We start from the raw sequence: 27,139 nt of genomic DNA on the forward strand, positions 1-27,139 counted from the left end.
GTCGGATTATACCCATTCTTTATTTTTAAAGATAGAGCAAATTGAAATATATATTTGTAATCAGCGTGATGAGACCAACACGAAAATAGGCGAATTTTTCTCCTAGGACCATTATTTCTATGGGCACCCACAACGTTGTGTTTTGAACGATGGCCCCACAAACCACAAAATACAAACAGGTGTGTGTGTGTGTGTGTGTGTGTGTGTGTGTGCGTGCGTTGCTGAACCCGCCAATCTTTGTAGGTCGATCGGTCTACACAGCAGCAATGTGAGCAATTTTTGCAAAGCGAGCATTTTTTAGTGGTTGCTCGAATTGCTTTTTACTTTTAACGCGTGCAGGACCCTTATAGGGGTCCCCCGGCGAGTTCTTTTGACTCCACTCGTTTATACGGATACAGTCGGTTTATGTGTGTGAAGTGTGTGTTCAGACTGAAAAATTTCGTTTCTCGATCGGTGTGTATTCCGACGCAGAGCCATCTACGTGTGTGTTCCAAGCAGGAACTAGAGCAATTCAAACTCCCTGCAGCTGCGTTCACCATTGTTGCCAATCAAGTATTTGTTGAAAAGAAAATTAGCAGCTATAGCAGAGGAATTATTCACAGTAAGAACTATGATATGAATATTACGTAAAAATAACCCTATGCCTAAAAGTTTTTTATTAGAACTGAGGGGAGGGAGAGGTGTGTATATATAAAAATCTATATTGTAAAATTGAAAGTGACTATTTTTGTGACTCTTAATCTCTTGAACTGCCCGACCGATCTCGATGAAATTTCCAACGTAGATGCGGTTCTGGCCTTGGAGTGTTTTCAGCTGTTTACTTTGACAGTAGAACTTAGGGGAGGGGGAGGAGGGGGACATAGAAAAAATAAATAAACCTTAATAACTCTTGAATCAAAAAAACGATCTTGATAAAATTTTCAATGTAGATGAGGTTTGGGACTGGAATGACTTTTATTATTCAATTTTCACGGAGCAACGTAGGGGAGGGGGTGGAGGGGGAAATATATAAATATCAATAAATATGAAAATAAAAGTGACCATGTTTGTGAATTAATAACTTTTGAACCAGCCGATCGATCTCAATAAAATTTTCAACATATATGAAATTCAAAACTGAGAAGTTTTTTATCATTTCATTTTGACAGTAGATTTTAGGGGAGGGGCAGGAGGAAGGGGAAATATATGTAAATGAATAAAACTTAACTCTTGAACCACCCTACCGATCTCGATCTAATTTTCAACATAGATAAGATTTGGGCGTGGGATGCTTTCTTCATTTCACTTTTACAGTACAAAGAAGGGGAGGGGAAAGGGAGGGGACAGATATAAAAATAAATAAAACTTAACTCTTGAACCACTCAACCGGTCTTGATCAAACTTTCAACATAGATAGGGATCGGGTATGGGATGTTTTCGTCATTTAACTTTTACGGTGCAACCTAGGGGAGGGGAAGGGAGGAAATATATAAAAAGCAATTCATATAAGACTAAAAGTGACTATTTTTGTAACTTAATAACTCTTGAACTATCCGATCGATCTCAATCAAATTTTCAAGATACATGAGGTTCGGGTATGAAAACACATTTACAATTTCACTTTAGCGGTAGATCCTCGAGGGACGGGAGGGGATGTATAAATAAGAACTAATAAACCTAATAAGTTTTGAACCACCCAACCAATCTTGATCAAATTTTCAAGGGTCGGGCCTTGGGAGTTTTTTATCGTTTCACTTCGACGAGCAAACGTAGCGGAGGGGGAGATATATATGTAAAAAAAAAAAAATAACTGCTTTGTGACTTCATCACTCTTGAACCACCTGACCGATCTCAATCAAATTTTCAACATACATGATTTTTGGGGCAGAGATTGCTTTAGGCTATTCAGTTTCACGATGCAACGTAGGGGACGGGGAGGGGGAGAGAAATTTAAAAATTATCAAAAATGACCGAAATTAGTGTTGAATCCATAGTTTTCGGGGTCGATCAAAGAAACAGTGACACTTCTGATGCTGTTTCAATATAAGTTCAGCCCTGATGGTTGGGGATGTGGTTCGAGGCTGGGCTCGTTTTAGGCTATTCAGTTTGATGGTAGAACTGAGGGTTGGGGGGAGTGGGTATAAAAATAAATGAAACTTAACAACCGAACAACTCAACCGATCTTGACCAAATTTTAACGTATATGAGGTTCAGGCCTGGGATCGTTTCTGTGATTTAAATTGGACTGAGCAACGTATGAGAAGAGAAGGAGGGGGAGATATACAAAAATCAATTTATACAACAATGAAAGTGACTATTTTTGTAACTTAATAAATATTGAACTATCCGAACGATCTCAATCAAATTTTCAACTTACACGACGTTCGAATCCGGAAACATTTTTGTAATTTCATTTTTACGGTAGACCCTAGGGGAGCTGGAAGGGAAGGAGACGTATGAATAAAAATTAATAAAACTAATAACTTTTGAACCACCCAACCAATCTCGATCAAATTTTCAACATGTATGAGGGTCGGCGCTTGGGTGTTTTTTATCGTTTCACTTTGACGAGCCAGCATAGGGGAAGGGGATATATATATACATAAAAATTAAAATAAAAATGACTGCCTTTGTGACTTAATCACTCTTGAACCACCCGACCGATCTCAATCAAATTTTAAACATACATGAGTTTTGGTGCAGGGATTACTTTAGGCTACTAACTTTGACAATGCAACTTAGGGGAGAGGGAGGGAGAGAAATTTAAAAATGATCAAAATTATTGCTATTAGTGTTGAATCTTTAATTCTCGGGGTCGATAAGAGGAACAGTGACACTTCTGATGCTGTTTCAAACCAAGTTCAGCTCTGTAGGTTGGGAAGGGGGAGGAAACAACGTAGAGAGGGGAATAAACATTAAAAATGATTGGAAATGACTAATATTAGTGTCGAATCCATAGTTTTAGGATTAGCTGAGATTTACGTTGACAATTTTGATGGCGTGTGCCGCAGCACGGTTGAGGGGAAGGGGGAGCTATATTATAATAATGATCAAAAATGACAAATATTATTGTGTAATCAGTAGTTTTCGGGATTATTCAAATGAACAGTGACATCTCCGAACCGGTTTAAATCCAAAATCATCCCCACCAAATGGAGGGGGAGAAAGTTATTTAAAAATGATCGAAAATGGCCACTATCAGTATCGAATGCATAGTTTTCTGGGTCGCTTAGATGAACAGTGATACTTTCGATCCCGTTTAAATTCAGATTCAAACCCTCAACTTGGGGGGAGGAAGAGATTTAAAAATGATCGAAAATGACCGACATTAGTGCTGAATCCATTTTTGAGGGTCTCTGAGATGAACGCTGGCACTTCCAATGACATGGGCCGCAACATGGCAGGGGGGATATAATAGTCGAAAATGACCGATATTAGTGTTGAATCTATAGTTTTGGGATCGAGGAGATGAACAGTGACACTTTTGATGCTGTTAAAATCCAAATTCAGTCCCGCATCTTGGGAGAGGAGGAATGGAAATAAATCAAACGGATAAAAGATAACCCATATTAGTGTCGAAATCATAGTTTTCGGCGTCGTTGAGATGACCGGTGACATCCGATTCCCTGCCGCGGAACATAGAAGAGGAGGGGGAGATATATAAAAATGGTCAAAATTTTCCGATATTAGTGTTTGATCCGTAGTTTTTAGGGACGCTGAGATGAAGAATGACACTTCAGATCCCGTTTAAAACCAAAGTCAGCCCCGTAACTTGGGAGAGGGGGAGATAATAAAATGATCAAAAAGATTAATATTAGTGTCGAATTCATGATTTTCGGGGTCGCCGAGGTGATCAGTGATCTTTCCGATGCCGTTTAATTCGATGCCATTAAAAACGAAAACAGCATATTTCGTGGGTACTAAACACATGAGATACGGAATTGTGCATTTAAATTTTCATTTTACCCAGCGAAGCGGGTAAAAATATGCTAGTAAAACTTCATAACTTTGGAACCACTGAACCGATCTCATTCAAATTTTCAACATGGATGAAATTCGGACCTCGAATGACTTTAATCATTTTAGTTTGATGGTGTATATATATATATATATATATCTCAGACCACTCGGTAATGGCATTTTTCTGTTTGTAGTGCATGTAGACACTTCAAACAAAAAATTAATCACTGCAGACGGCAAACAAGAAGTATCGCTTTTTTCCTCAACCCCTACCGAAGTTGAGCATTGTGGGTCTTCACAGGTAGCCTAGTGTATCACCTTACAACACGAATCGAGTTTGCGGACAGATAGTTGGGTCTGTAAATATCTGAGCGTTCAGTGAATAGTGCACGCTAATATATTGAGAGCAATATCCATGCGACACACGTTTCAATATGCCTCAAACAAGTTGAAAGCCGTGAATTAGTTTGAAATAAATAAATGCTAGCTTATTCTCAGACCGGTGTTATGGTTGCCACGACAGTGGCAACACCATGCGGCTTAGCTGTAATGTTTTTGCCTCTACCGAATTCGATGGTGATAAGTAACTTAAGATTAAAAGGTAAACTCTTCTATCCCACAGCGGCCTAGGGTGATGATTTATACTATATCTTTCTTACTCATTGTAGTTTGAGGAGACAGTACAGTTGTACCTCAGAAATAGTTGTACGATCTCAGAAATAGTTTTAAAAGGTTAGCTATCAGCACTGGAACTTGTTCTTTTGTCCATTTGAGGTCCTCTTTTATGGCTGTACTCTGAAGGAGAATTTTGTGAGGAGAGGGTTGGCCATTTCCAATTTCCTTCGGTACCAACTGCGCGTCTTTCTGGTATCCTCCTTCCACCGTCTGTTGGTGATTATGTTTTGAACAGAAAACACGTGCTCGTTAATGAAGCATGCTTTATAGTAGTTACTTACATCTGAGATGCTGAACCTTACAGCAACTACACCAGGAACAGAATTCACAAGATTATTTGAAAAACAAAAATTGCTCTGGAAACTTTTGTTAATAAAATTCTATCTTCATGGCAAAATCCTTGATATGTGAAAGTAAGTAGGAACATAAGCCCGTAACACTTTGAAAAAAATTCTTTGGAATCTTAAATTCTGTATTTTTGGCTTTCTTGCAGAGATTTTAACAGAATTGCCTGATACTAAATATCCAACAACAATCACTCTGAGTAAAATAAATTTGTCTTAGGTGAAGCACAAAATTTTCTTAATTTTTAAAATAAAATTCCGTTAGCTATTGTTGAAAAGTGTAACCTCTCAGCACGATGTGATCGGCAAAAGATCTTATTCGTTAATCAATGCAAAATAATCCTAGTTGCAATTAAGAGAGCTTGTGTGCTAGTTTTATGACCCATCACGCATATGAGAATTTTGTAAGATTTTCTTGTGTGATTGACCTCGAAGGTCATGTATCAACGGCTTTTCGGATGGAGCAAGATTTTGTGGTAGCTCGAGGAGAGATCTAAGGTGATTATGTATTTTTTGCCTTTGAAAGTGTTTAACACATACTCAGTTGACTGGAACGGTACCCACAGGTATTTATTGTATGTTTTATACTGCTATAAATTAAAACGAATTCTAAATGCGTTTGTATTTTTTGTTTTTTGTTGACAATCTGTGGCGAGGCGAAGCTATTATCGTGTGTGTGTCGTATAATTCTAGCATTAATGAGTTCTTGAATTATTTGTTTGTCTGCCTGATCTCGAACATGGTTTGGAACAGGGTGATTTGATCTGGAACACTGCCGATTAAGGGATTCTTATTTTATGATTGTAGCCCCTAGAATGTCCAATGCCGTCCGGAGTGTATTAAAAAATGTATATTTGTATAACTCGTGAATGGCCTGTTTCTGCGACTGGTCTAAATTAGGATTAATATCAAAAACATCAATTTTGGAAATTTTTAGTCTATACTTCAAAGAATTGTTAACCTCCTCTTTTCCTGTAAAATTTTTATTTTCTTCTATTGAGCTCGCTTCCATTGTTGCAAAAAATTAATCCTGACATGCCACAAGATCCACCACTGGCGTATGTTTCCTTAAAGTTACAGGATAACTATTTGGATTGGAAATTACCAGTCATGTTGTTTACGAATAACCGTTGCTCAATAGTTTGTATTTGTCAAGGAACCTGTGGAGAAACGATACGACGAAACATGCAGAATCATCAATCTGTATTTTTGCTATCACCGGAATAAATGCGTGGAAAAGTGGAACTAAAGTAATGCGTTTGTCCATAAAAAAAGCAAGCTTGTTTTCTTTGTCTAAGTATATGAGTCATGTGTTGTGATAGAATGTTTTCCTGGTTCCTTTCCGGTAATGTTGGCTTTTTTTCATTTTTAAATAGAGAGCAGTGGCGTGGCGTGACACTTTCACGATTGTTACCGGTTGTTGATATTACAAGTATCTGTAGTTTTTCAATATCAGAAAATCTAGTACATTTTTTTTTCTTTTAGCATATCAATAATTTCAGACTATAGGCATTGGCAACGACTTTTTAGGGGGCGGTCAAATCCCACTTCATTTACCTTGATCTTTTTGAAAAGTGTGGCTCTTCAGGTTTTTTACTAAATATAATCGAAACCGTCTCTCAATGATCTTAGATATTCTTCAAAGTTATCTATTTCTTTTCTGCAAAAACTTACATCATGAATTTCCTTCTGTAAGATATTGAACAAGATTTCTTATCTTGATCCTATAACACAAAACAGTTCAAGTAAAAAATTGAAGTCAAAACTTTGAAGGGTTTGGTAGAATTTTGCTGCACGAACTCTGGTTTGAGAATCTCATTCGTCGATATTTTCATCATGGATTCAAAGAGTCCTAACAGTTCATCTTTAAAGCTATACAGCACATCATTTATTCTACTTCTATAGTTCCACCTTGTGTTTGAGGCTGTTGGGATACTTTTGTTGACTACCGTAGCCAGCCCAAGAGTGTAGGGGGGCCGGCTGAAGTTAGGGGGGGGCGATCCAACCTTATTATAGTTCATTTGCAAGCCTACCGTGAAAATTTTAGGGGTCAGCAAAAATTTAGGGGGACCCGCTCCCCCTAAACACCCCCTGAATACGGGCCTGTGACTACATAGTCCAAAGCATTTGTTCTTTTCGAAGACTTTGAGAAAAAAGAAGCAAGTCACAACATAGTTTCAAAAAAAAACTTACACCCTTTTGTACAGTCAACGGACTTTTCTAACACTAAATTAAGCCTATGGGGATGGCAATGAAAAAATTGACTTCTGTATATCTTTGTTTAACAAGAGCTGATGCTTCCTACCTCATCAACCATAACAGAAGCTCCATCGTATGTTTGAGCAACAAGTTTTCCGTATTAAAAAGTAGTGTCAAAAAAAAAAGTCAGACTACGGTATGATGATAACGATTGCACAGTTCTTTTGCAACACATCCAACTGCATCAAAATTCAAATTCAACTACTAGGCTAGAGGATTCAGCTGGAAATTTGCTGAATCGAAAATATTCTATACTAAATTAAAAACAAAATATTTTCAACTTAATTAGCATAAATCCTAAATAATAATAAGTATTCGAATTAGGAGTGCCGAGAAACATATTTACTTATCTCTAATTATCATTACTATGAAATTGTATACTGTTAAGACCATGGGCGGCGATTCGGGGAGGGGGCAAAGGGGGGCAGTTGCTCCCCCACTTTTTCGAAGTGACCAATTAATGTATATAGTTTCATTTGGAAACGTATGAATAAAGTTTTTGTTTCTTATAACTGGTTCATAGAAAAAATTGTGCTATATAATATTTGCCTTATGTGAGCACCTATTGATTGTCTTCCTATGGAGTTAAGAAAGCTACAAGAATTGGGTTTTAATTGCCACGCAAAATTGCCCAAAATTAACCTATTGGAGTGCAACAATTCCAGCGTACTTTCATTTCTTCTTACGAGGGCACGATATATTAGTTAACCGCTTTGAAACTAATTGAGAGAACATTAAAACAAAAAAAGGGGGGGCTTTCACAAGTTATTCTTTAATTGCACAGAAGTCGACAGTTCCTAAAATGTCTTTTCTTCTTTCTAATAATAAGGAATATTGATTAAAAAGAGAGTAATAAGAGAGAACTTCTACCTTTTCCATTGTTTTGCAGTGTAATATATGAGTAAGTGGTGTATTTATGGGTGTACGAGTGTATATACAATTAAATTAATGAATTCAACATAATTCTAGGTTTTAGGATTATTTTGTATAACTGGAGTGTGGAGTGATTCTAAGTATTGTTGTGTTTTGATGTGTTCCAAGAAAGTGAAAACTGTACCTAATGACAACGAACATGTTTCGGGAAGCTACAAAAGTAAATATTTCTTTAAATGTTGTAGCATATGCTTGTAGTATTTACTGTCCTAAGAGTAATAACGTACATTTAATGGCATGAGTGGAATTAAAAATGTAAGTTGTTCATTAATCTCCAGTTTGCAAAACAAGTCTCATGCATTACTATGATTAATATTATCCTTTATATTTATCTCTTTTACAAATTTGTTATTAAATAATCTGGTCATACAATTTTCCAAGCAGAATTTTAAGATGTTCTTGAGCAAGGAATCAAATCTCTTCTTACACTTTCGTAGGGCTAGTACCTACTTGCGTTGCTCTTGTCAGTTTACTTAAAATACAGGTAAGTAAATACGATGTACGCCATTTTTACTGAAAAAGATAGTATCCTATTAATTATACAACCTTTCGTCACACAAAGTGTTAGAAACAACCAGGGAAGCTAACATTAATATACAAATATTCAGATCATGTCTTGCCCCCCCCCCCACTTTTAACGTCCAATCGCCGCCACTGGTTAAGACAATGAAATAACTTGAAGAATACGGAAATTACAGCCTAGTTTCCATACTTGGATTAGGAAGCAAACGAAACAGTATAGTTGAGTCACACTTGCCAGCTCGATCCTCTATAGCGAGAGGAGAGCGAGTAGAATAAACATGCTGATGATATTCTAGATTCTCCTTGTTTTGACAGGGAGCGTTCCTATTTTTCCTGTTCCACTCAGCCGAACGGTAACATTAGGGCCATTCCGAACATCCAAATACGAGCGCGCAGGATGCTTCTGGCTGGCACGCTGAAAGGTGCTTCTGGAGTGAATGACCGCTATCGGGGTTCGTGTTACCATTGAAATCTACGATATCAACAACAGTATGTTTCTATTTAGCGCTGGCAGTGTAAATGCGGCATAGGCCGTCCGAACTAAAAAAAAAAAAAAAAAAGGAAAATATGTAAACCTCTTCCCATGTTGATGATGAAATTTAAACACATGAAAACAACGTAAAACTCATATTTTTTACCGTTACCGCCGGTAACAGCGGTAATATGCACTACACGCCCCTGATAGAGAGATAAGATTCTTTGTTAAATCGATTGTAACATATAAGCGTTTAAGAAGGTCTAAACCAAAAATAACTGGAATACATGATTTCTTCATCATACGAAAGTAATGAAAGAAATTCGTTTCCCAACGTTGAATGATAGCATTGCTACATACTTGTTCAAGTTCATCCCTTTAACCGCTGTTTTATGTTGTATCAATTGAACATCAGGAAGTAAATATTGAAAAGGCCAGATGGAAATGCTGGATCCGGTGTCCACCAGCACTGTTCCTCTGCGTAATTTAGTGATTATTTATAGGCTTTTTTCTGTCATTAGAATTGCTTGATCTTTGACTCCTGGACAAGGGTTGGCTCTACTCGCTTTTTGGACGTTTAAAATAGGTAGATGGACACTGCCTACGCTTTCTGCATATTGGGAAGTCTAGTATTTGATCTTCTGTTGTGGATTTTCTTGGAAGTTTTCTGGTGACCCCTGATTCCTCTATACTTCTCCCCGTTCTAATAGTTTTTTTGCTTCATCGCTGATTCTCTTAATTCCCTTCCTATTTTGGTTATGCAAATTGTTTTGTGCAACTATTAAATACGGCTCTGCCATTTTATTGCCCAGGGAAGAAAAATCGTTTTAAACAGTAGTATTCTCCTGGTGTGAAGATTCTACGACGTCGAGGTTAGACTTCTGATCTTCTTTCTCTAGTTGTGATGGTGATATTGAAGTATGTAATAGCAGAGAGGATTATATTAAAAAATAGGATTTTGTCTAGGTACTGCTAAATTGACATTAACTTTATCCTGTAATGATTCAAGAGACTGAGGTAGTACATTTATGTATATACAAGTATAGTGCGACAATAATATATCGATTTTTTTTTTTTTTTTTTTTTTTTTGCAATAGAGAAATGAAAACTGCACCGAAACAAATATGTCTATGAGCTTCGTCGTTGCTAAGCGGTTATCGTGCGTGCCTTTGGAGTGGGAGACCCGGGTTCGACTCCCGGCGCTCATGTGTTTCGCTTCTACGTTCCCTTCTCATATAGTCTCGCTGCTGAAAGGGGTGTTAAATTCAAAATCAATTCAACTGAAAGTATATATCTCTCAAATGGCTAGAACAAATGTCAGTATTCGAGCAGTAACAGTTACACATTATTATTATTATTATTATTATTATTATTATTATTATTATTATTATTATTATTATTATTATTATTATTGAATAGAATCTTGCAATTAGGTTTTGTTCCCTGCAGATGGGAAAGTCAACTACGAAATCTCATAGGTAGTTATATAATGCTTATATAAAGCATTGTGTAGCATTTGAGTTGCGCAATATTTCGTAGGGCAGTGAGTCTTTGAAGCATGTCTTTAAGACAGAAAACCGAGAGAACAATGGTGCACATGTAGAAGCCAGGGATGAAGTTTTGTTGGTCACCAATTTTAGATTCCAATGGTCTCGATATTCTCTCATTAAATTAACAGTTGAATCCTTTAGGGGCATATGTATGGATTTCATGAAGAGATCGAAGTAAAAAAAAAATCTGTAAGAGTACTGTAAATATGTGAGACAAATAGATAAAAAAAGTTACCGGAAAAGTGAAGGCACAGATTACTGCTAACCATTCGCATTAAAATTGACAACATTGCATATTAGCATAAGCTGTTTCATAGTTACTTCGGCTAAAACAGTAAAATAGATAAATTTATTCGATTAGACAAATATGTTATAATTAGACTTCGGATTTTTGCATATTTGCATGTTTTATTCCTGATGTGATATTGGTATGCTCTTTAAACAGAAATTCGTTTCAGCTGTTTTGGGGCAAAATAGCAGAGTTTTATAGTGCATATATTTGCATATATCGGAGATTAGTGCATGTTTATGTCGTTATTGCATATAAATGCATATTTAAGGAACGAACAAATTGATAATTTTTAAGGTTCGACAACTTTCTTTATAAGTGGAATTTCAAGTTTCTAATATAAATAGACTCAAAATCTTTAAATGGTTCATTATTGTAGTTTTAGAATATCTTCCAAGGTCATGTGAAAGAAGAATAACAAAAGATTGGGTGATTCATCCTACTAGCAATGATGCATGAATGTCAGCTTTTTGGAAGAAGATACAAATAACGATGTCAAATCACCTACAACAAAATTTCTACATCACTCATCTCGGCAGTTTCAAGTAATTTCAAGTGGATTTATTTTCTTTTAAACAAGAACATAAGGTTTTTGAATACAGGTTTTTAATACAGAAAAACTGCCTTCAACAGGGCCCTTATTAAACGGAAATTTATTTTAAACGGAAATATTTCACCGTCCCATGAATTTAAAGGTAAATGAACATGGTTAAATTCTCTTGATTAGGCGGAACCTGTGTTGCGAAAAATGGATGTTAAAATATATTTTTAATGGAAAGTTTAAATTCCGGAATGTAGCCGGAATTTTCAAGCATTTAGAAAATTTTTCGACATTTTGTAAAAGGTTAGATGTATGAACTACGTTTTCTGTAAAGGTCTTCGTTTAGTTGTTACAAGACCCGAAACCAGCCACAGAGGTTGGGGGGGAATGAATATGTTAGGGGGGTCAAGTCATCAAAAAATTTCTTACAAATATCTAAATTCTGTTTTTTTGTATTGAGGTCTGGAGGGGCCACGAAAAGTTTATGGGACCTGCCCCCCTCTAGTTGCGAGCTTGCTTGTTGCCCTACATATTTAACCTTTAGTCCACCGCCATGTAAGGCCCTAGATACCGTGCGACTTTTTGAACGAAGTGCAATTCACATAGTAATTTTCAAATACCAATAACTCGTTCTCTAGCTGGTTTACAGACATGGAACAAGGAGCATAATATACACAATAGTTCAAAAGGGAACCAACAGTAGAGGGAAAAGCGCTGAAAAGAGCATAGCATCTATTTTTTGTCTTGGCCTTTGAAACCGTAGGTAGGCTTTTTTGTTTATTGTAAGTTTTATGTGTATTAATTCATAGCACAAATAAATACTGTAATTGAATACGGTAGGCCTATGTACACCATTTTATTTTATCTTGCTATATCCATTATATGTATGTACATCACTTAATTTTTTTAAAACATACATCTATCTTCGTTAACTTTAAAACCTTTAATGGATATTTTTGAGAGTCCTGTTCAATTTCGCTTGGTAGGTTTTATTATATGCTTATGCCAGAAATGTTTATTTACTTCTCTGAGTATATTTATTCTTTATTAACAGATACTTGGCGCATTATTTTTTATTTGCATATATATATATATATATATATATATATATATATATGTGTGTGTGTGTGTGTGTGTGTGTGTGTGTGCGTGTGCGTGTGTGTGTTATATAAGTAGATGTATATTTTAATTTCACATCCAGACTGTGAACTGTTTGAACCCGAAGAAACCAAATTTATTCAAGAAACCGTGGACGCGTGCGGAGCTAAAAACATTAAAAGCGACCATGCGTTTATCAATACTCATTTCAGTTTGATTTCAAAGTTCATAACGAGATTAAAAGAGCGAAGAAGGACTTTGTAGTGCATTTGAGCCGTTTGATTCAACAACGAAACAGACACCACCAAAACCGATCGGACAAGCATTTTTTCGAAATGCACAGTCAATAGATGCGAAAAATCCTGGCATAAAATTCTTGTCTAAAGTAAATAAGTGTTCATGGGAACAACGACGCACGAGTTTCAGATTTATCGGCAAGTAACATTGCTTCTTTGAAATACTGTCTCTTAAGGACTCGTGACACGGAAGGAACATTTTCCATGTACAGTAATGTTTTGACTGATAAATGCAGGGTTTTGCCAAAAAACACGGAAAACTACATAGTTGTGTATTGTAGCATGAATGCATCATAGTTATACACCAAGTATAGGTCATGTAATACACCTTTTTTCTCTTTTTTCTCATTTAACTTTAGCTTTGAATGGTGCATACTTACTAATTTTAGTGCATATTTGTATATTTTCAGTGCATATTTTCGTGATTTTTAGCGCATATTTGCATGCATATTTTGCCGTTTTTTAGTGCATATCGATCCGAAGTCTAGTTATAATATTCCAGAGAAACAAAAATTTTAAGTGATACAAAATTACGACGTTCAATAGTATAATAGTATATTTGTGTGTTGTTGCTAAGTGTTAATGCAAGTGACATGATGATGTCTTAATCTTTTAAGATCCCCCTTTGTCAATTTTAAACTTACTGCCTTTTTCGCTTTATTGTTTTATATTCTATCTTGTTTTGCGGTATTCTTGCCGTTTAGTACTTCATTTTCGACGTTATAAAAAAAATATTAAATTCGGTGGTACGAATAGTTGAGTTAAGTTGATTTTGAGTTTAACATCCCTTTCAGCAGCGAGGCTATATGAGACGGGAACTAACTGATTAACATGGAATCCGAACCACATGAGCTCCCACCGGGAGTCGAACCCGGGTCTCCCACTTGGTATGAATAATGTATCCTGTCTCCTGTTTCTTGTAGGCATATAATATTGTTCTCCCGCTGGCCTTGTAGCTAACACGTGCCTCTTTGGTCACATGGTCTCATGGAAGAATTAATAAAATCTGAACTATTATAGTGGTCCGGATTCCACCTTAACCTATAAGTCTCTGTCTCATACAGTCTCGGTGCTGAAAAGAAACACTAACCTTCATCGAACAAACAAACAGATATAACCCTACTTTAGTCTCGCCATTCCATTTCAAAATGAAATGAAATCTTACAGTTTAACGTCCCACGTTAATGCCCTTTAGGTTAAGGGAGGCTATGATTAAGGCAAGTGAATGACGATGGAATAATTAATGGATGAGAATGTGGAAGAAAATGGGAGTACTCGGAGAAAACCCATGGAAACGATGTTGTGCATCACAAACTAACTTCTCCGGGGATTAAATCAATGCACTATTCCATTTGAAATCAAATCAAATTTCTAGTTTTATATCCCTTGGTTATCCTCTATAGCTTATAACTGACGGGTGGTTAATGAGAGTGAGTGATTATGAAATAATTGGTGGAAAGGAAAATGTGGAAAGAAATGGGACGACCCAAGAAAGTCAACAGCAATTATCCATGTGATTCATTTGCTACAAAGTTAACTAGTGTTTAAAGCAATTGCTCTAATTGCATTATTCACATTTACTCACTGAACTCGCATTTTACACACAATATCTTTGTTTGTTTGTGTCTTCGTTTGTTACAATTACTCCTTTTGCAAATGCCCAGTTGTTTTGGGTGCTCACTTGTACGTACCCAGTCAGGGTCGAGATATTGCATTCTGGTGCCTCCGGAAATGTAGCTTTATCGCTGGCGCAACTTTTGGAAGCGTATCAGGGAAATAGCTCCATTAGTAAAGCAGATATGAGTGCATACTCGGTTTTCCTATGGCCCAGCTTGCATACACCTTTTGGAGGGTGCACAAACAAACAAACAAACAAACAAACCAACCAACAAACAAACAAACAGACAGACAGACAGACAGAGACAGAGACAGACAGACAGACACAGACAGACAGACAGAGACAGACAGACAGACAGACAAACAGGTAGGTAGGTAGGTAGGTGTGTGTGTGTGTGTGTGTGTGTGTGTGTCGCTCTTTGTCTCTTTGAGCATAATGCTTGGTTTCAGATGGGAGAAGAGAAAAAAAAATCATATGAAGAAATTACACTGAGGTTATACCATCCCGGTATTCATGGAGGTGTCACATCACTTAATGGGCACAAATTTTTAAAACAGAAGTTGGAAACGTAAAGAAATAAACTTCTGCAGAATTAACATTAGAAAATATTGTTTATTTCCAGAAACTGAATACGAACTATTCATTCACTAGAATTCTAGACAGAGGTCATACGCTCCCTTGTTTACATCCCTGGATGTACGTGTATTGCAATATGTTGTTGCCAAGAGCAGCAGAACCATCTTGACAGTTTGATAATCATTTGGCCGAGGACCCCGCAAGCAGAATGTATTACTTACAGAATGTATTATAATGTATTAATTACATGAATTACTTGCAGAATTTAGTCTTAATGTTCACGCTGGTTTCCACAAGGGCCCATCATGCTGCAAGAAAGGGCACTGGAGGGTAGGTTACACTCTAGCGCGGGGCCCGATTGGGAGCAATCGGTCCAATCCGCTTAAGTCCGGCGGCCCTGATTGTTGTATGCGAGAATTAATATGTTAGAAAAATTTTCTCATTTTAGTTTGAAGGGACAAAAGCCTTTTATCTGTGTTACTTCTCTCACAAGCTGCCTCCGATTAAAAATACATTTCAAAAAATGAGAACAGATTTTTCTAAATTTCTTTCTCTCTCAGTTACATTCTACTGCAATAACGGGCCAGTGTAGTATTTCTTCATTAAAAAAAAAAAAAATTGCTCTGGAGGTATACACTGTTAAAATTTCCCAAAAATCGTTTATTTTTAATGCTTTGATTAGCACCCTCCCTGTAGGATAGGCCGGAACTCCTGTAAGTATTACTGGAGCCCATAAGACAATTTATATTACAGTATCTTCTGAAATATCTTTGTGTTACATTCAAACAGAGACAAAGGGGTAAGAGAAAATTCCTTTTTACCTCTTGGTTTGCTTTTAGCGTGCGCAGAGATAGCCGTTTTCTTATAAAATGATTTTAATCAACACTTATAATCACTGGTATCAGATCCTATTAAACTTCCTTTAATAAACGTTTAGCAGACTTTCGGGAAATGTTATCGCTTGTGATTACAAATTCTGTAATTTCAAGAAGGTTGAATAGGCCTACCTCTGATCTGATGTCTCCTTAAATTTCTACTTATAACTCCAAATGTTCGATCGCATGATATAGAGCTTTGTATATATATATATATATATAAACTAAGAAAATGAAAACTTTAAGTTTTACGTTCCACGGTTATGCCGGTTAGGCTAAAGGAGACGGTGATTATGAGAAATGAATGAAATGGTGGAATGAAGAAAGTGGAAAGAAAAGGGAGAACCCCGAGAAAACCCACAAGCACGGTGTTTGTCCACCCCAAAGTCTACACGGCGGGAGCTTGTATCAAACCAGGGACCCAAGCACCGGAGGTGAACGCTCTACCACTGAGCTACCCCCCCCCCCCCATAAAACTAAGAATTTGTGTGTTAGTTGAGAACAAGAGGTCTCTACGCATAATGTTTGATTCCTGTTATGTCCGAGATAAATGTCTATTGATAGACAAACAGCAAAATTATTTAATTTATATATATATATATATATATATATATATATATATATATATGTGTGTGTGTGTGTGTGTGTGTGTGTGTTTGTTTTTTATCAGCTTTTCGCATGTAAGGAAATGATCTAGAGAAGCCAAATTTTGTGCGCATACAGATCTCCACCAGCTCTAATCGGTACGAACCTTTTTAAAGATTTTTGCCTCGGGAAGGCCGGTGGATTTGGAGGGATGAAAATGTATGCAGAACAAATAAGACAAATACTCGGGACGACTGATATTATTGGTAATAGATTGGAGGTTAGTATCATTTTCATCAGTGAGATTATATGAGACGTGAACCTACTGCTTATCAGAGGACCAGAACAACATGAGCTCCTTTCAGGAATTGAACCCGGGTCTGCGGCGCATACGCAAACCACATAGCTACGAGAGAGCTCTCGATGGATATTACAGTTAAATCCATGGTTTCTGGGGTCACTGAGATAGATAGTGACACTCCTGACGTCATTTAAGTCCAAGTTTAGCCGTCATCGTCGTGAGGAAGGGGAGGAATGAAAAAAAAAAGACGTCGAAAACAACCGATATTAGTATCGAATCCACAATTTTCGGGATTCCTAAGCTGATTAGTGACATCCAGATGATATTAAGCCTACGTTTAGGCAAGACGGGACATACTAGCTGCCCCGGAAATTAACAGGGGCAATGCCAAATGCCTTTGTTTTCATTACTTATTTATTTACTCTTTTATTGACATTGATAGGGGTAACGACGAGGGTGTTATTCTTCGTTATTTATGTATTTCACAAAAACTAACAAGGCATCAATCTTCCTTATTTATTTATTTCACTCATACTGATAGGAGCAATGTTCTTCGTTATTTATTAACAATTTATTTTACTTATATTGACAGGGGTAACGCTAAAGCCGTTTACTCTTCGTTATATATTTATTTCACGGATATTGACACGGAAACAACGAAGGCATTCTTTTCGTTATTTATATATTTCACTCATATTGATAGAAGCAACGTCCTTCATTATTTCTTTATTTCACTCATTTATTTATTTCACTTATATGAATAACTCCGAAGCTGCTTCTCTTCGTTATATATTTATTTTACTTATATTGATAGGGACAATGCTGAAGGCGTTGTTCTTCGTTATTTATATAATTTACTCATAGTGACAGGGACAAAGCCTTCGGCGTTGCTCTTCCTTATTTATTGCTTTATTTTTTCATTCATTTCTTTACTTTCAAACATGATATATTGCACAAACATTATCCTCCCCGTGCGAAGAACGGGTATTTCAGATAGTTTTGAATACATCTTGTATCACATTCATTGTCGCTTATCATTATATGTATTTAATTGAACATTTATTCTTAAAGCTTAGTTTACTCTATTTCTTCTTTTGAAGTTGGGACAGAGCTTATGATTAGACTACATTAATTTTTGCCTTATAATGATACAATTTATAGTGTCAATTAACTCTTTCAAAGTATAGGAAATCAACCTTACATTTTTCTTTTCTTCTGTATATGATTTTCTTCTCTTCTCGTGGACGGATAATAATTTAACCGTCGGCTACAAATAACTTATCTTTCTAACAAAAAAGTATTATTAGTAGTCGTTTATAATGAGATGCAGTCCACATGTCAAATGGTTATAACAAGTACATTGCAGTACCTACCAGAATACCTCGGTAAAGAAAAGTGAATACATGAAAGAGTCAACACAATAGAAAAGATTACATTAGTATCAATGATCATAACACTACAAAGACAAAGTATACTAATCCCACTATCAATTCGAAATGAGTAAATTAATTTATACGGAAAGGTTTACGCACACAATACTAAACGCGAAGTAGGGAAAGAAGTTTTAAATCTTTCATTTAGATGGAAAACTTAGTTTGATGAGATGTTAAATTTAAGAAAGAAAAAAAAAAAAAAAAGATGTTCATACAGCGATTATAAAGCTGAAAAATCATGCATCTCAGCGAGCTGATATTATCCCAGCCGAGTGTCTGGAATAAAGGCAGCATCTCCTTAGTAAGAGAATAATTAAATGCAAAATTATTCTGTTAATACAGCACAAAGATAAAATTTCTGAACAATGAAAGGAGTCTATAGTGATTATATTTAAGCAAGAAGATAAGGGAATCTATAGTGATTACACTTCAGAAAGAGGATAAAAATACGCAGAAATTATCGAAGAAATTCTTATTTCCTAGGGATGGTCAGACGAATTCGGATCTCGGATATCTGGATCCCATAAGATCCGGATTCGGATTCTATAAGATCCGGATCTCGGATCCGGATCCGGAATTTCGGATCTTGGATGCGGATCCCAAGTTTCGGATCTTGAATCCGGATCCGGAATTTCGGATCTTGGATCCGGATCCGAAGTTTCAGATCTTGGATCCGGATATCCGGTTCCTGGATCCAGATCCGAAATTTCGAAGTTCAGATTCGGACTCCTGTTTCGAATATTTTAGGCCTTAGATTCAGACTTAAATATCCGTATGTATATAAATATATAAAATTTACTAGGTGAATTTTATCTAACTCAGTGGGAAGACAATTCAATTTAAATGACAAGAGATTACATCAAAATCTCATTTTCACATTTTTCGGGGTTAGACCACTGCTGCGCACATCCCATCATTTAGTCTTTAGTATATCTTTAAACGCACTACAAAAATGTCACTTTCATCTCAAGTCAGTAGTTGTATAGATCTACTTTTTGTTATATATTAATCGAGTTAGGATTAAAATTCGATTGTTTGTGAGACCTATGATAATATTTTCAGATTGAGTTATAACGTTGAAAAACTGCATACTAATGCTGTATATTTTCTTTGTCACTCATTGGAAATTAATGTAGTCTATCTTATACAGCCGGCTCTTATGATTAATCCAATGATCTGAACTCCTGCAACATTACGCTAAAATCATGAATGTCTTTGAATTTTCATCATCATTTCTATTTTCTTTTATTACGAGCAAAATAAATATCATAAGCGGTATTTTACATAATACATATAGATGCAGATCAGTCAGTTGATCGCCAGTGTCTTAGAGATGTAATAGCTTTGCTATAAACTTTAAGCAGTCTTAGAACAAAATCCATGGCTTTCCCATAAAATCTTAAATCTCTCTATATAAAAAGGGCAAAGTTCTGAGTGAGTGAGTGAGTGAGTGACAGATCACCGTACAGGCCAAACCGCTTAAGCTAGAAACTGAAATTTGGACAGTACCGGTATATAGGATCTGTGACGTAGGATACCACTAAGGAAGGACTTTGGGAAATTCGACGAGGAAGGGGGAAATGGGTTGGAAAATATTTCAATAAAATAGCCATATCTCCGAGATTCTTGACGTTAGATACTTCAAATTTGGTATTTGACTTTCTCATTGAAAATAATTTGATACCTGTTTAAGTGTTTTTTGATTTTTAAATTGGAAGAGGCAGGGAAGATGTAGAAATTAAAAAAGGTGTGGAAATTGCTGTTGCTTGAGACTGTTTCATCCCAGCATTTGACTTGTGTTACAGAAAACAAAGGACAAACTTCTATCTGGACGTCTGCTTCAAAAAAGATTTACTACATTCTCGATCGAGTATTTCCACTAGAATCGAATCTGACAGTGAGATTGCTCTCACCAAAGTCGACAGTTTTAGTCAATCAAATTTGGTGTAATTGTGACATATTAAGGCACAAAAACCAAATATCAACAGAATGAAGAGAACGCAAGGCTGTCACACGATCACATTCCACAAGTGTCTTAAAATCCTATTTTAAGCATAGGATTGAAAATCATCTTGTCAATAATTTCGAAAACTTTGCTGATTCGGAACACCCGAATTTTCTGACACGGAGTTTCGGATCCGGATCCAAGATTCGTTTTTTTCGGATCCGGATCCAAGATCTGAAATTTCGGATCCGGATCTAAGATCGGGTTTTTTGGATCCGGATGAAAGATCCGAAATTTCGGATCCGGATCCAAGATCCGAAATCTCGGATCCGGATCCAGTGTCTGGATATCCGAACCCAAGTGGATCCGGATGTCCGGGTCCAAAAATATCTGGATCTGGCTATCCCTACTATTTCCAATCTTCAATACAACTTTGTCTGTTTCCTATGATACAGTTAATGCTCTATACAAATTAAGTAAACTGAGATGTATTAGCACGTTCTCAAAAGATCGAGCCAGATATTTAGTGGCTCACAAAGGAGGATGGAAAAACGAAGGAATTTCGGGAGCAAATTTTGGTAGAAATATCTTGTGCGTAAAAAGACGAAAACACAGGTGAACGAAAAACAACACGATGTTTACAATTCATACAAGTTACTGAATATCATATGGATAATACAATTGAGACCTCAAGGTATCCAGAAAACCTCACTTGCACGGGAAGCACGCGCAGAAGGCACATGAACACAATTCTAGTCGAAAAACGCAGGTAAAATAGATATCTGGATAAACCAAGAAAGTGATGATAATATAAAGTAGAATATTAGGAAGTAGGTAGCCACAATAATGAGTGCGTTCACATGAAACGCAATGAGATTATCCAATTCCATGCTTTTATTCCATTACACCATAGACTGTATAAATTAGTTTCAGTGATGACATATAAAAACCAAGGTAATGAGGCGAAAGTAGATGACTAGCAGGAAATACATGCTACTGATCGGAGCAAATTCTTTGCCGTAGAAAGTAATAAATCGGAGGAAAATTCCATAAACTTTATAAATTCTTAATTATGTCTGCGGTATGGATGTCAGAGTTGTCCATTAACCTGTATAAATTAACAAAGAGTAGCAATTTCCAAAAACAAAGTCTTGAAGAAAATCTGTAATGCGAAAAAAAAAGGACGAATCAACTGGTGACTGGAGAAAGATATACATATGGAAGTTGATAGTAAGCAGGGGTGGACTGACCATAATCAAGTACCGGCCCCATGGCCGCTGCGCCCTCCTCACATCAGTGCCTTTGCGCCCTCCTGGGGAGGGGCTACGACCCGTCTTAGCCTCGGAAAGGTGCACAGTTTCCTCTCTGAACACAATTAAAAAAAAAAAGCTACATAATTATTTTATAAATTTGCTAGCCTTTGGCCAGCTAGGGCTCCACCCCAGACACCGGTATTTGCTCGGCCTGCGGCCAGGGGCGTCATTTAGGGAGGGCAGGAGGGGGAAATTGCCCCCCCCCCAAGAGTTTGAGGAATACATATACTTTAGTCGATTGTCTAATAATATACTAGTACAAAACGTGAAATTCTTATGTCGGTGGTGCTGTTGCCCCCCCCCCCCAAGCAAAGTCTGAAATGACGCCCCTGCCTGCGGCCTCGCTCTTTCTGTTTTTGCCTTTGGAAATCATTATAACGATCTTAGGGACCCTGAAATTTATAGATTTGACTCTAATATCGATCATTTTATATATATACCGATCGAGGATTTTATATATCAACCCTACCACCCCCACTGCTCCGCCCCCAGATCCAGTCTTTACTCGGCCTACGGCCTTGCCCTTTGGCCGAGTTTGGATGTTTATATATCTTTCTTTGAGCTTCTCCAGGAAATTCAGATATTTTTGAAAGAATCCCAGAAACGACTTGAGGTGTACTTGGAACAAAACCCAAGCATCCGTCTTGAGGCTATTGGGATAACTCTATGGAGAAGTAAAAGCAACGCTGCTGTAAAAATATTTGGACACTTTCATTACTGGGCATCCGACTCAAAGGATGCCAGACCAAGAAAATCAAAACCAGTATATGTGGAACTCGTAGCAGCTTTAAGTGTGATTGGCAACTCGCAAGAATTCAATTCCAAAGTCAGACATGATGCAATGTCTCTCATTCAAAAGTTGTGCTCCTTTGAGACTATCATTGTGGCTATGTTTTTATTGATTTTTCAGCATACCACACCTTTATCAGACTACTTTCAAACAGAAAACTTAGACTATGTCCAAGCATGGCGCCTGATATTCTCAACACAAAATAAGTTGAAAGAAGCTAGGGACCAGTTTGACAAAGTCTACAAAGCAGCCGAACACTTTGCAACAGAAATGTCAAATAGTATTGAAGGACTCATTACAGATGTTCCTAGTCTAGAACAAGTTATTATGGAAACAGAATTGCCTGAGGTGAGATGTAGAAAAAGAAAGAAAATGGCAGGGGAATCAGCTTCTGATGAAGAATTGAAGACAGTAAATACGGATTTGAAGTAACAGTTTTCAACTGTGTTCTAGACCAAATTTCTAACAGCATGCAGGAACGATTTGCTGAAAATCAAAGCTTATACTTAGATTTAGAATGTTTTGATCCTAAGAAATTCAAGAGTTTAAGTCTGGCTTCGTTGTCACTGAAAAGAATCACTGAATTAATTTCTGATTGTGAAGAGGGAAAACTTAAAGAAGAGCTTTTTTCGTTTTCATCAATGAGGGAAGAGTTTTCAAAATCCCCTTATGAGAACCAAGAAAAGAATCAAGAAGCTGTTGAGGTTCGTACGATTGAAGATTTGATTGAAGAGGACAAGTTTTCTGAATATTTCATGGAGAATGAGGAGGAATATTTGGGGCCAACTGACGATATTGTAGATTTAAGGTCTATAAAATGTGATGGAATGAAGTGCAATTCTTGCTTTAAGTGCGCCTTCGATGTGATTCTGCAGTACAATATGTACTCAAGACTCTACACAGAATTATTCAAAGTTTATAAGTATCTTCTTACAATACAATACCGGCAACACAAGTGTCCTGTAAGCGAGCATTTTCGAAGCTCAAAAAAACAAGACTCCGTTCAAGACTTACAGATGAACATCTGGAATCATTGTTCTTGATGAACTCAGAAAGAGACATTCTGACCAAAATAGACAACAATCTTATTATTGACAAAATGTGTGAGAAAAGCAAGGAGATGCGAAGGCTCCTTCAAGCATAAAGCAGTGACTTTACTTTCATTTTCCAGTTTTGTTTTTGAATTTCTTTTTTCACTAGGTAGGTATATAATTCTAAATTTACTTTTGTTAATTTGTAGTAAATGTTTCATGTATACTTTTAATCAACGGTTTTAAAAATAGATGAAAAATAAGTCAATGTTATGATGATCATAGCTTTAAAAGGACGGAAGTATGAAAAATAGCATAAGCCCCAAACTTAACTCAAATCTTCAGTTATAATTAGGCTGTTAACAAATGTAGCCGAAGAAATTAAACAACTGGTGTGATTTTTGTAGTCTCAGTTAAAGTGTGCAGATTTATATAGGCCTAATATATTTAGTACTCAAAGTCTCTTTGTTTGTTTACGAAAATATTGAATTTGTATAATTCTATCGTGATTAACTGCAATATCTACTTAATCTTTTGTTGTATTTTATGTACTAATTTTCCGGGGGAAGCCCCCCGGGACTTCCTGTTATTAGGAGGGGTTATTAGGGAGGCTTTCGCTCGTATGGACAGCGCCCTCCCAGAGTATGTGACCGCGCCCTTTTTACATATCCAGTCCACCTCTGATAGTAAGTACTCGTCCTTGAATATAGTGCACATAATTAAATCATCTACGATGGGAGAGATAAGTAGCTCGAACGAGACAATATGCCTAAAATGCAGAGAAGATTGCTTGGAGTACCTTAGGCGAAAATACTCTTACGCAGGCCACGAAGATGACAGGATACTTTTACGCAGGCCAAGAAGATGACAGGATAATTAAGTTGAACCCTAGTGAAGTGAAAAATTATAGTCCTGATTGAATCGTAAAAATATGAGATATGATGAAGTCTTCTATTTGGGTTGGCAATCAGGAATCTAGTATCTTAAACCATATATTCAATGGCAACTCTATATTAGTGAATATTTAATACATTTAACTTACCCTTCAACATAGCCAATGATATCTTACTGGAACCGGTTCTTTTCCCACTCATGTTTGGCGCAAGGAAATCCAGAGGATGTTAATGTTAAGTTCTAGCAGCAGAAATACCCAAATTACTAAGTAAAAGTTATGGGCAAAAATTGCAGTTGGAAAGAACGAAACAACGATCTGAAAGAAAAAAGTAAAAATAACAATTTCCGTCCATGCACTTATTGAGATTATTCAAACATAAAGGGGTCTACATAAGCAAAGATATTTTATTTCTGGATTAAGAAAATACGTCATATCTTCCATAATGCAAAGGTAAAACAAGTAAATGTTGACACTGTACTTTAGTATCAGCATGTTCATAAAACGATTTCTAAAGTAGGTACATTAGAGAAGCATGATTCCTATGGTTCATTTTTCAAATAAGCTGATAGATCTAAATATGTTTCTTCCCATCACGCTTATGCACATGGTTTGATAAACGTGAATATTGTTTTTCTTCTTTCCATCACTAACCTCCGCACGTCGAACTACAGATTTATCTAAATATGTATAAAGAATTAACTATAACTATCAAAATAGCGCTAGATAGTTTAAAACACTGTACATGTACATATCTGTATCAGAGAGAGATGAGTAACACATTTTAATATAATGGTAAATTTAATTGAAGAGTTTTCGTATTTGGCAGTCGCGGTTGTGAGCTGATGTTGGCAAGACAAGCGATGATCGAGTTGGGAGCAGGGCTGTTCCGATAATCGAGTAATCGATAGCAATTCGATAAAATTTCAAAACCGTTTTGTCGATAAAGAATTTTAATTTTATCGAATTATCGAACTTTCGAGACACTCGAAGTGTCCGAGACTCTCGAAATGTTAGAAACTCGACGGGTTTCTCGAACTGTTAATGAGTATTGGATTGTTTGAAAGCAGGCTACTACCTTGCAGAAAGCAAGTTCGCATTTAATAATGGATCGCTTGTTGCCTTTTCCAGGATTTGTATTGGTCTCGTGTTTGGCAACTTAGCTTGTTGCAGAAATTTAATTACACAGCACCAAATTTCTAATGTCCTCTGAAAACAATTAAGTTTTTCTAACTAGGAATGCAGTGGATATACCCGATTGCAATGAAATGAGCTGAGCGAGCTTAAACTACGTAATCAGGAAGCGTTTTTCGGTGATTATTCCTCGATGGTACATCGGATTTTTGATTTCGACCTATGTTGTCACTCAGCACGACATACTCTATCAGCGTGCTAAGTTTGGTTGAGATCGGTCAAACGGTCTAGGAGTAAGCGTTTTTCGGTGATTATTCCTCGATGGTACATCGGATTTTTGATTTCGACCTATGTTCTCACTCAGCACGACATACTCTATCAGCGTGCTAAGTTTGGTTGAGATCGGCCAAACGGTCTAGGAGGAAGCGTTTTTCGGTGATTATTCCTCTATGGTACATCGGATTTTTGATTTCGACCTATGTTGTCACTCAGCACGACATACTCTATCAGCGTGCTAAGTTTAGTTGAGATCGGCCAAATGGTCTAGGAGGAGTTTGCGGACAACCAAACGGCTAACCCGAGTATAAGAGCTTCGCTTCGCTCAGCTCAATCAGTAGACGAAACGCAACTTCATAGGAAGTTTTACGTATTCTGTAGTCTCAGTGAACTTTTTTCAACGACTGGAGAGTCACTGAAAAACTAGTGCAAGTGACAATAGGTTTCATACATTCCAGTCCGCTGTTTCATCGCACCATCAATGATTCATAATGGCTGTACATTAAAGATATTTCTGTCATTTTTAAGTGTTCTTCATTTATGAAAACAAAAACGTCCGAAGAAGCTTCAAATTTTTCCCTGACTTTCAATCAGTTTCCCTGATACTCTCAGACCCTTTTTAATTTCCTTGACTTTCTCTAATTTTTACCGACTTTCCAGTCGGTAGAACTCCGTAGTTTCAATCAGCTCCTTGTGATTTAATATGTATTGTAGCGAATTGTAGACCTTTAGTACACGTGATTGTGTCTAAATATACAGTACAATAAAATATTTTTTATTAATGGCTGAATACGAGTAATTTTTTTTGTATCTTAAATCTAGAGTGAAAATAAAGTTGAACATAACGCAGAAACCGCAGCTAATTAAGTAAGAAAGTTTGAGTTTACTCGTATTGTGAACTCTATGGTGTGAAGAAACAGACTGTTTCTGATATTCGCAACAAGGAAAAACCGCAAAACAGTTTTCACTTAGCTATAGTGTCAACAGCTCAAAGAGTGATTTCAATGGAAGAGATAGGAAACATGTGGAATTTGCCAAACATGAACAGTTAAAAGCTATATATAAGGTTTTTGTTCAAAAATATTCCACTGGTGTCACTGTTCGCAGTCGCGGACAGATGCTGATAAATTCGCAAAGCTTATCGCTATAGAATCGACATGGGTGATTGGTGGCATTGGCGCTTTCGAAGAAAGCATGGTATCAATAATAAACAGGTGATGAAGCATTTAGTGCAAACAACGACTCAAGTTAAGCTGTTTTGGAAACACATTAATGAGCCTTACTTTTTCTCATATTTATAATGCAGATCAAACCGGTCTTTTTATAGTGGTGTTGCTGAAAATACCCTTGCGCGCGAATATGAATACAGCATACACTGACGAAAACTGAAAACAAAGCACAATTCTGCCCAACTTTGTGCAAATTCTAATGGTAAATATCTTCTTATAA

The 27,139-nt window shown here is 36.7% G+C and overlaps 1 protein-coding gene across 11 annotated transcripts in view; it reads right to left on the reverse strand.

The window, feature by feature from the left end:
- Positions 1-27,139, reverse strand: part of LOC145664473 (testis-expressed protein 2) — a 472,752-nt gene that overhangs the window by 377,515 nt on the left and 68,098 nt on the right. For 4 of the 11 annotated variants that reach the window (XM_081731175.1, XM_081731176.1, XM_081731174.1 and 1 more), the window contains exon 3: positions 24,431-24,598. The exons of the other annotated variants lie outside the window; for them this stretch is intronic. In XM_081731175.1, the coding sequence (XP_081587301.1) occupies positions 24,431-24,482 (52 nt within the window). In that variant the 5' untranslated portion in view covers positions 24,483-24,598. The remainder of the gene's footprint in view (positions 1-24,430; positions 24,599-27,139) is intronic. 11 annotated transcript variants of the gene reach the window in all.

The sequence above is a fragment of the Thermobia domestica genome, chromosome 11, assembly GCF_964235325.1.
Source record: "Thermobia domestica chromosome 11, izTheDome1.hap1.1, whole genome shotgun sequence".
NCBI classification, from domain to species: Eukaryota; Metazoa; Arthropoda; class Insecta; order Zygentoma; family Lepismatidae; genus Thermobia; species Thermobia domestica.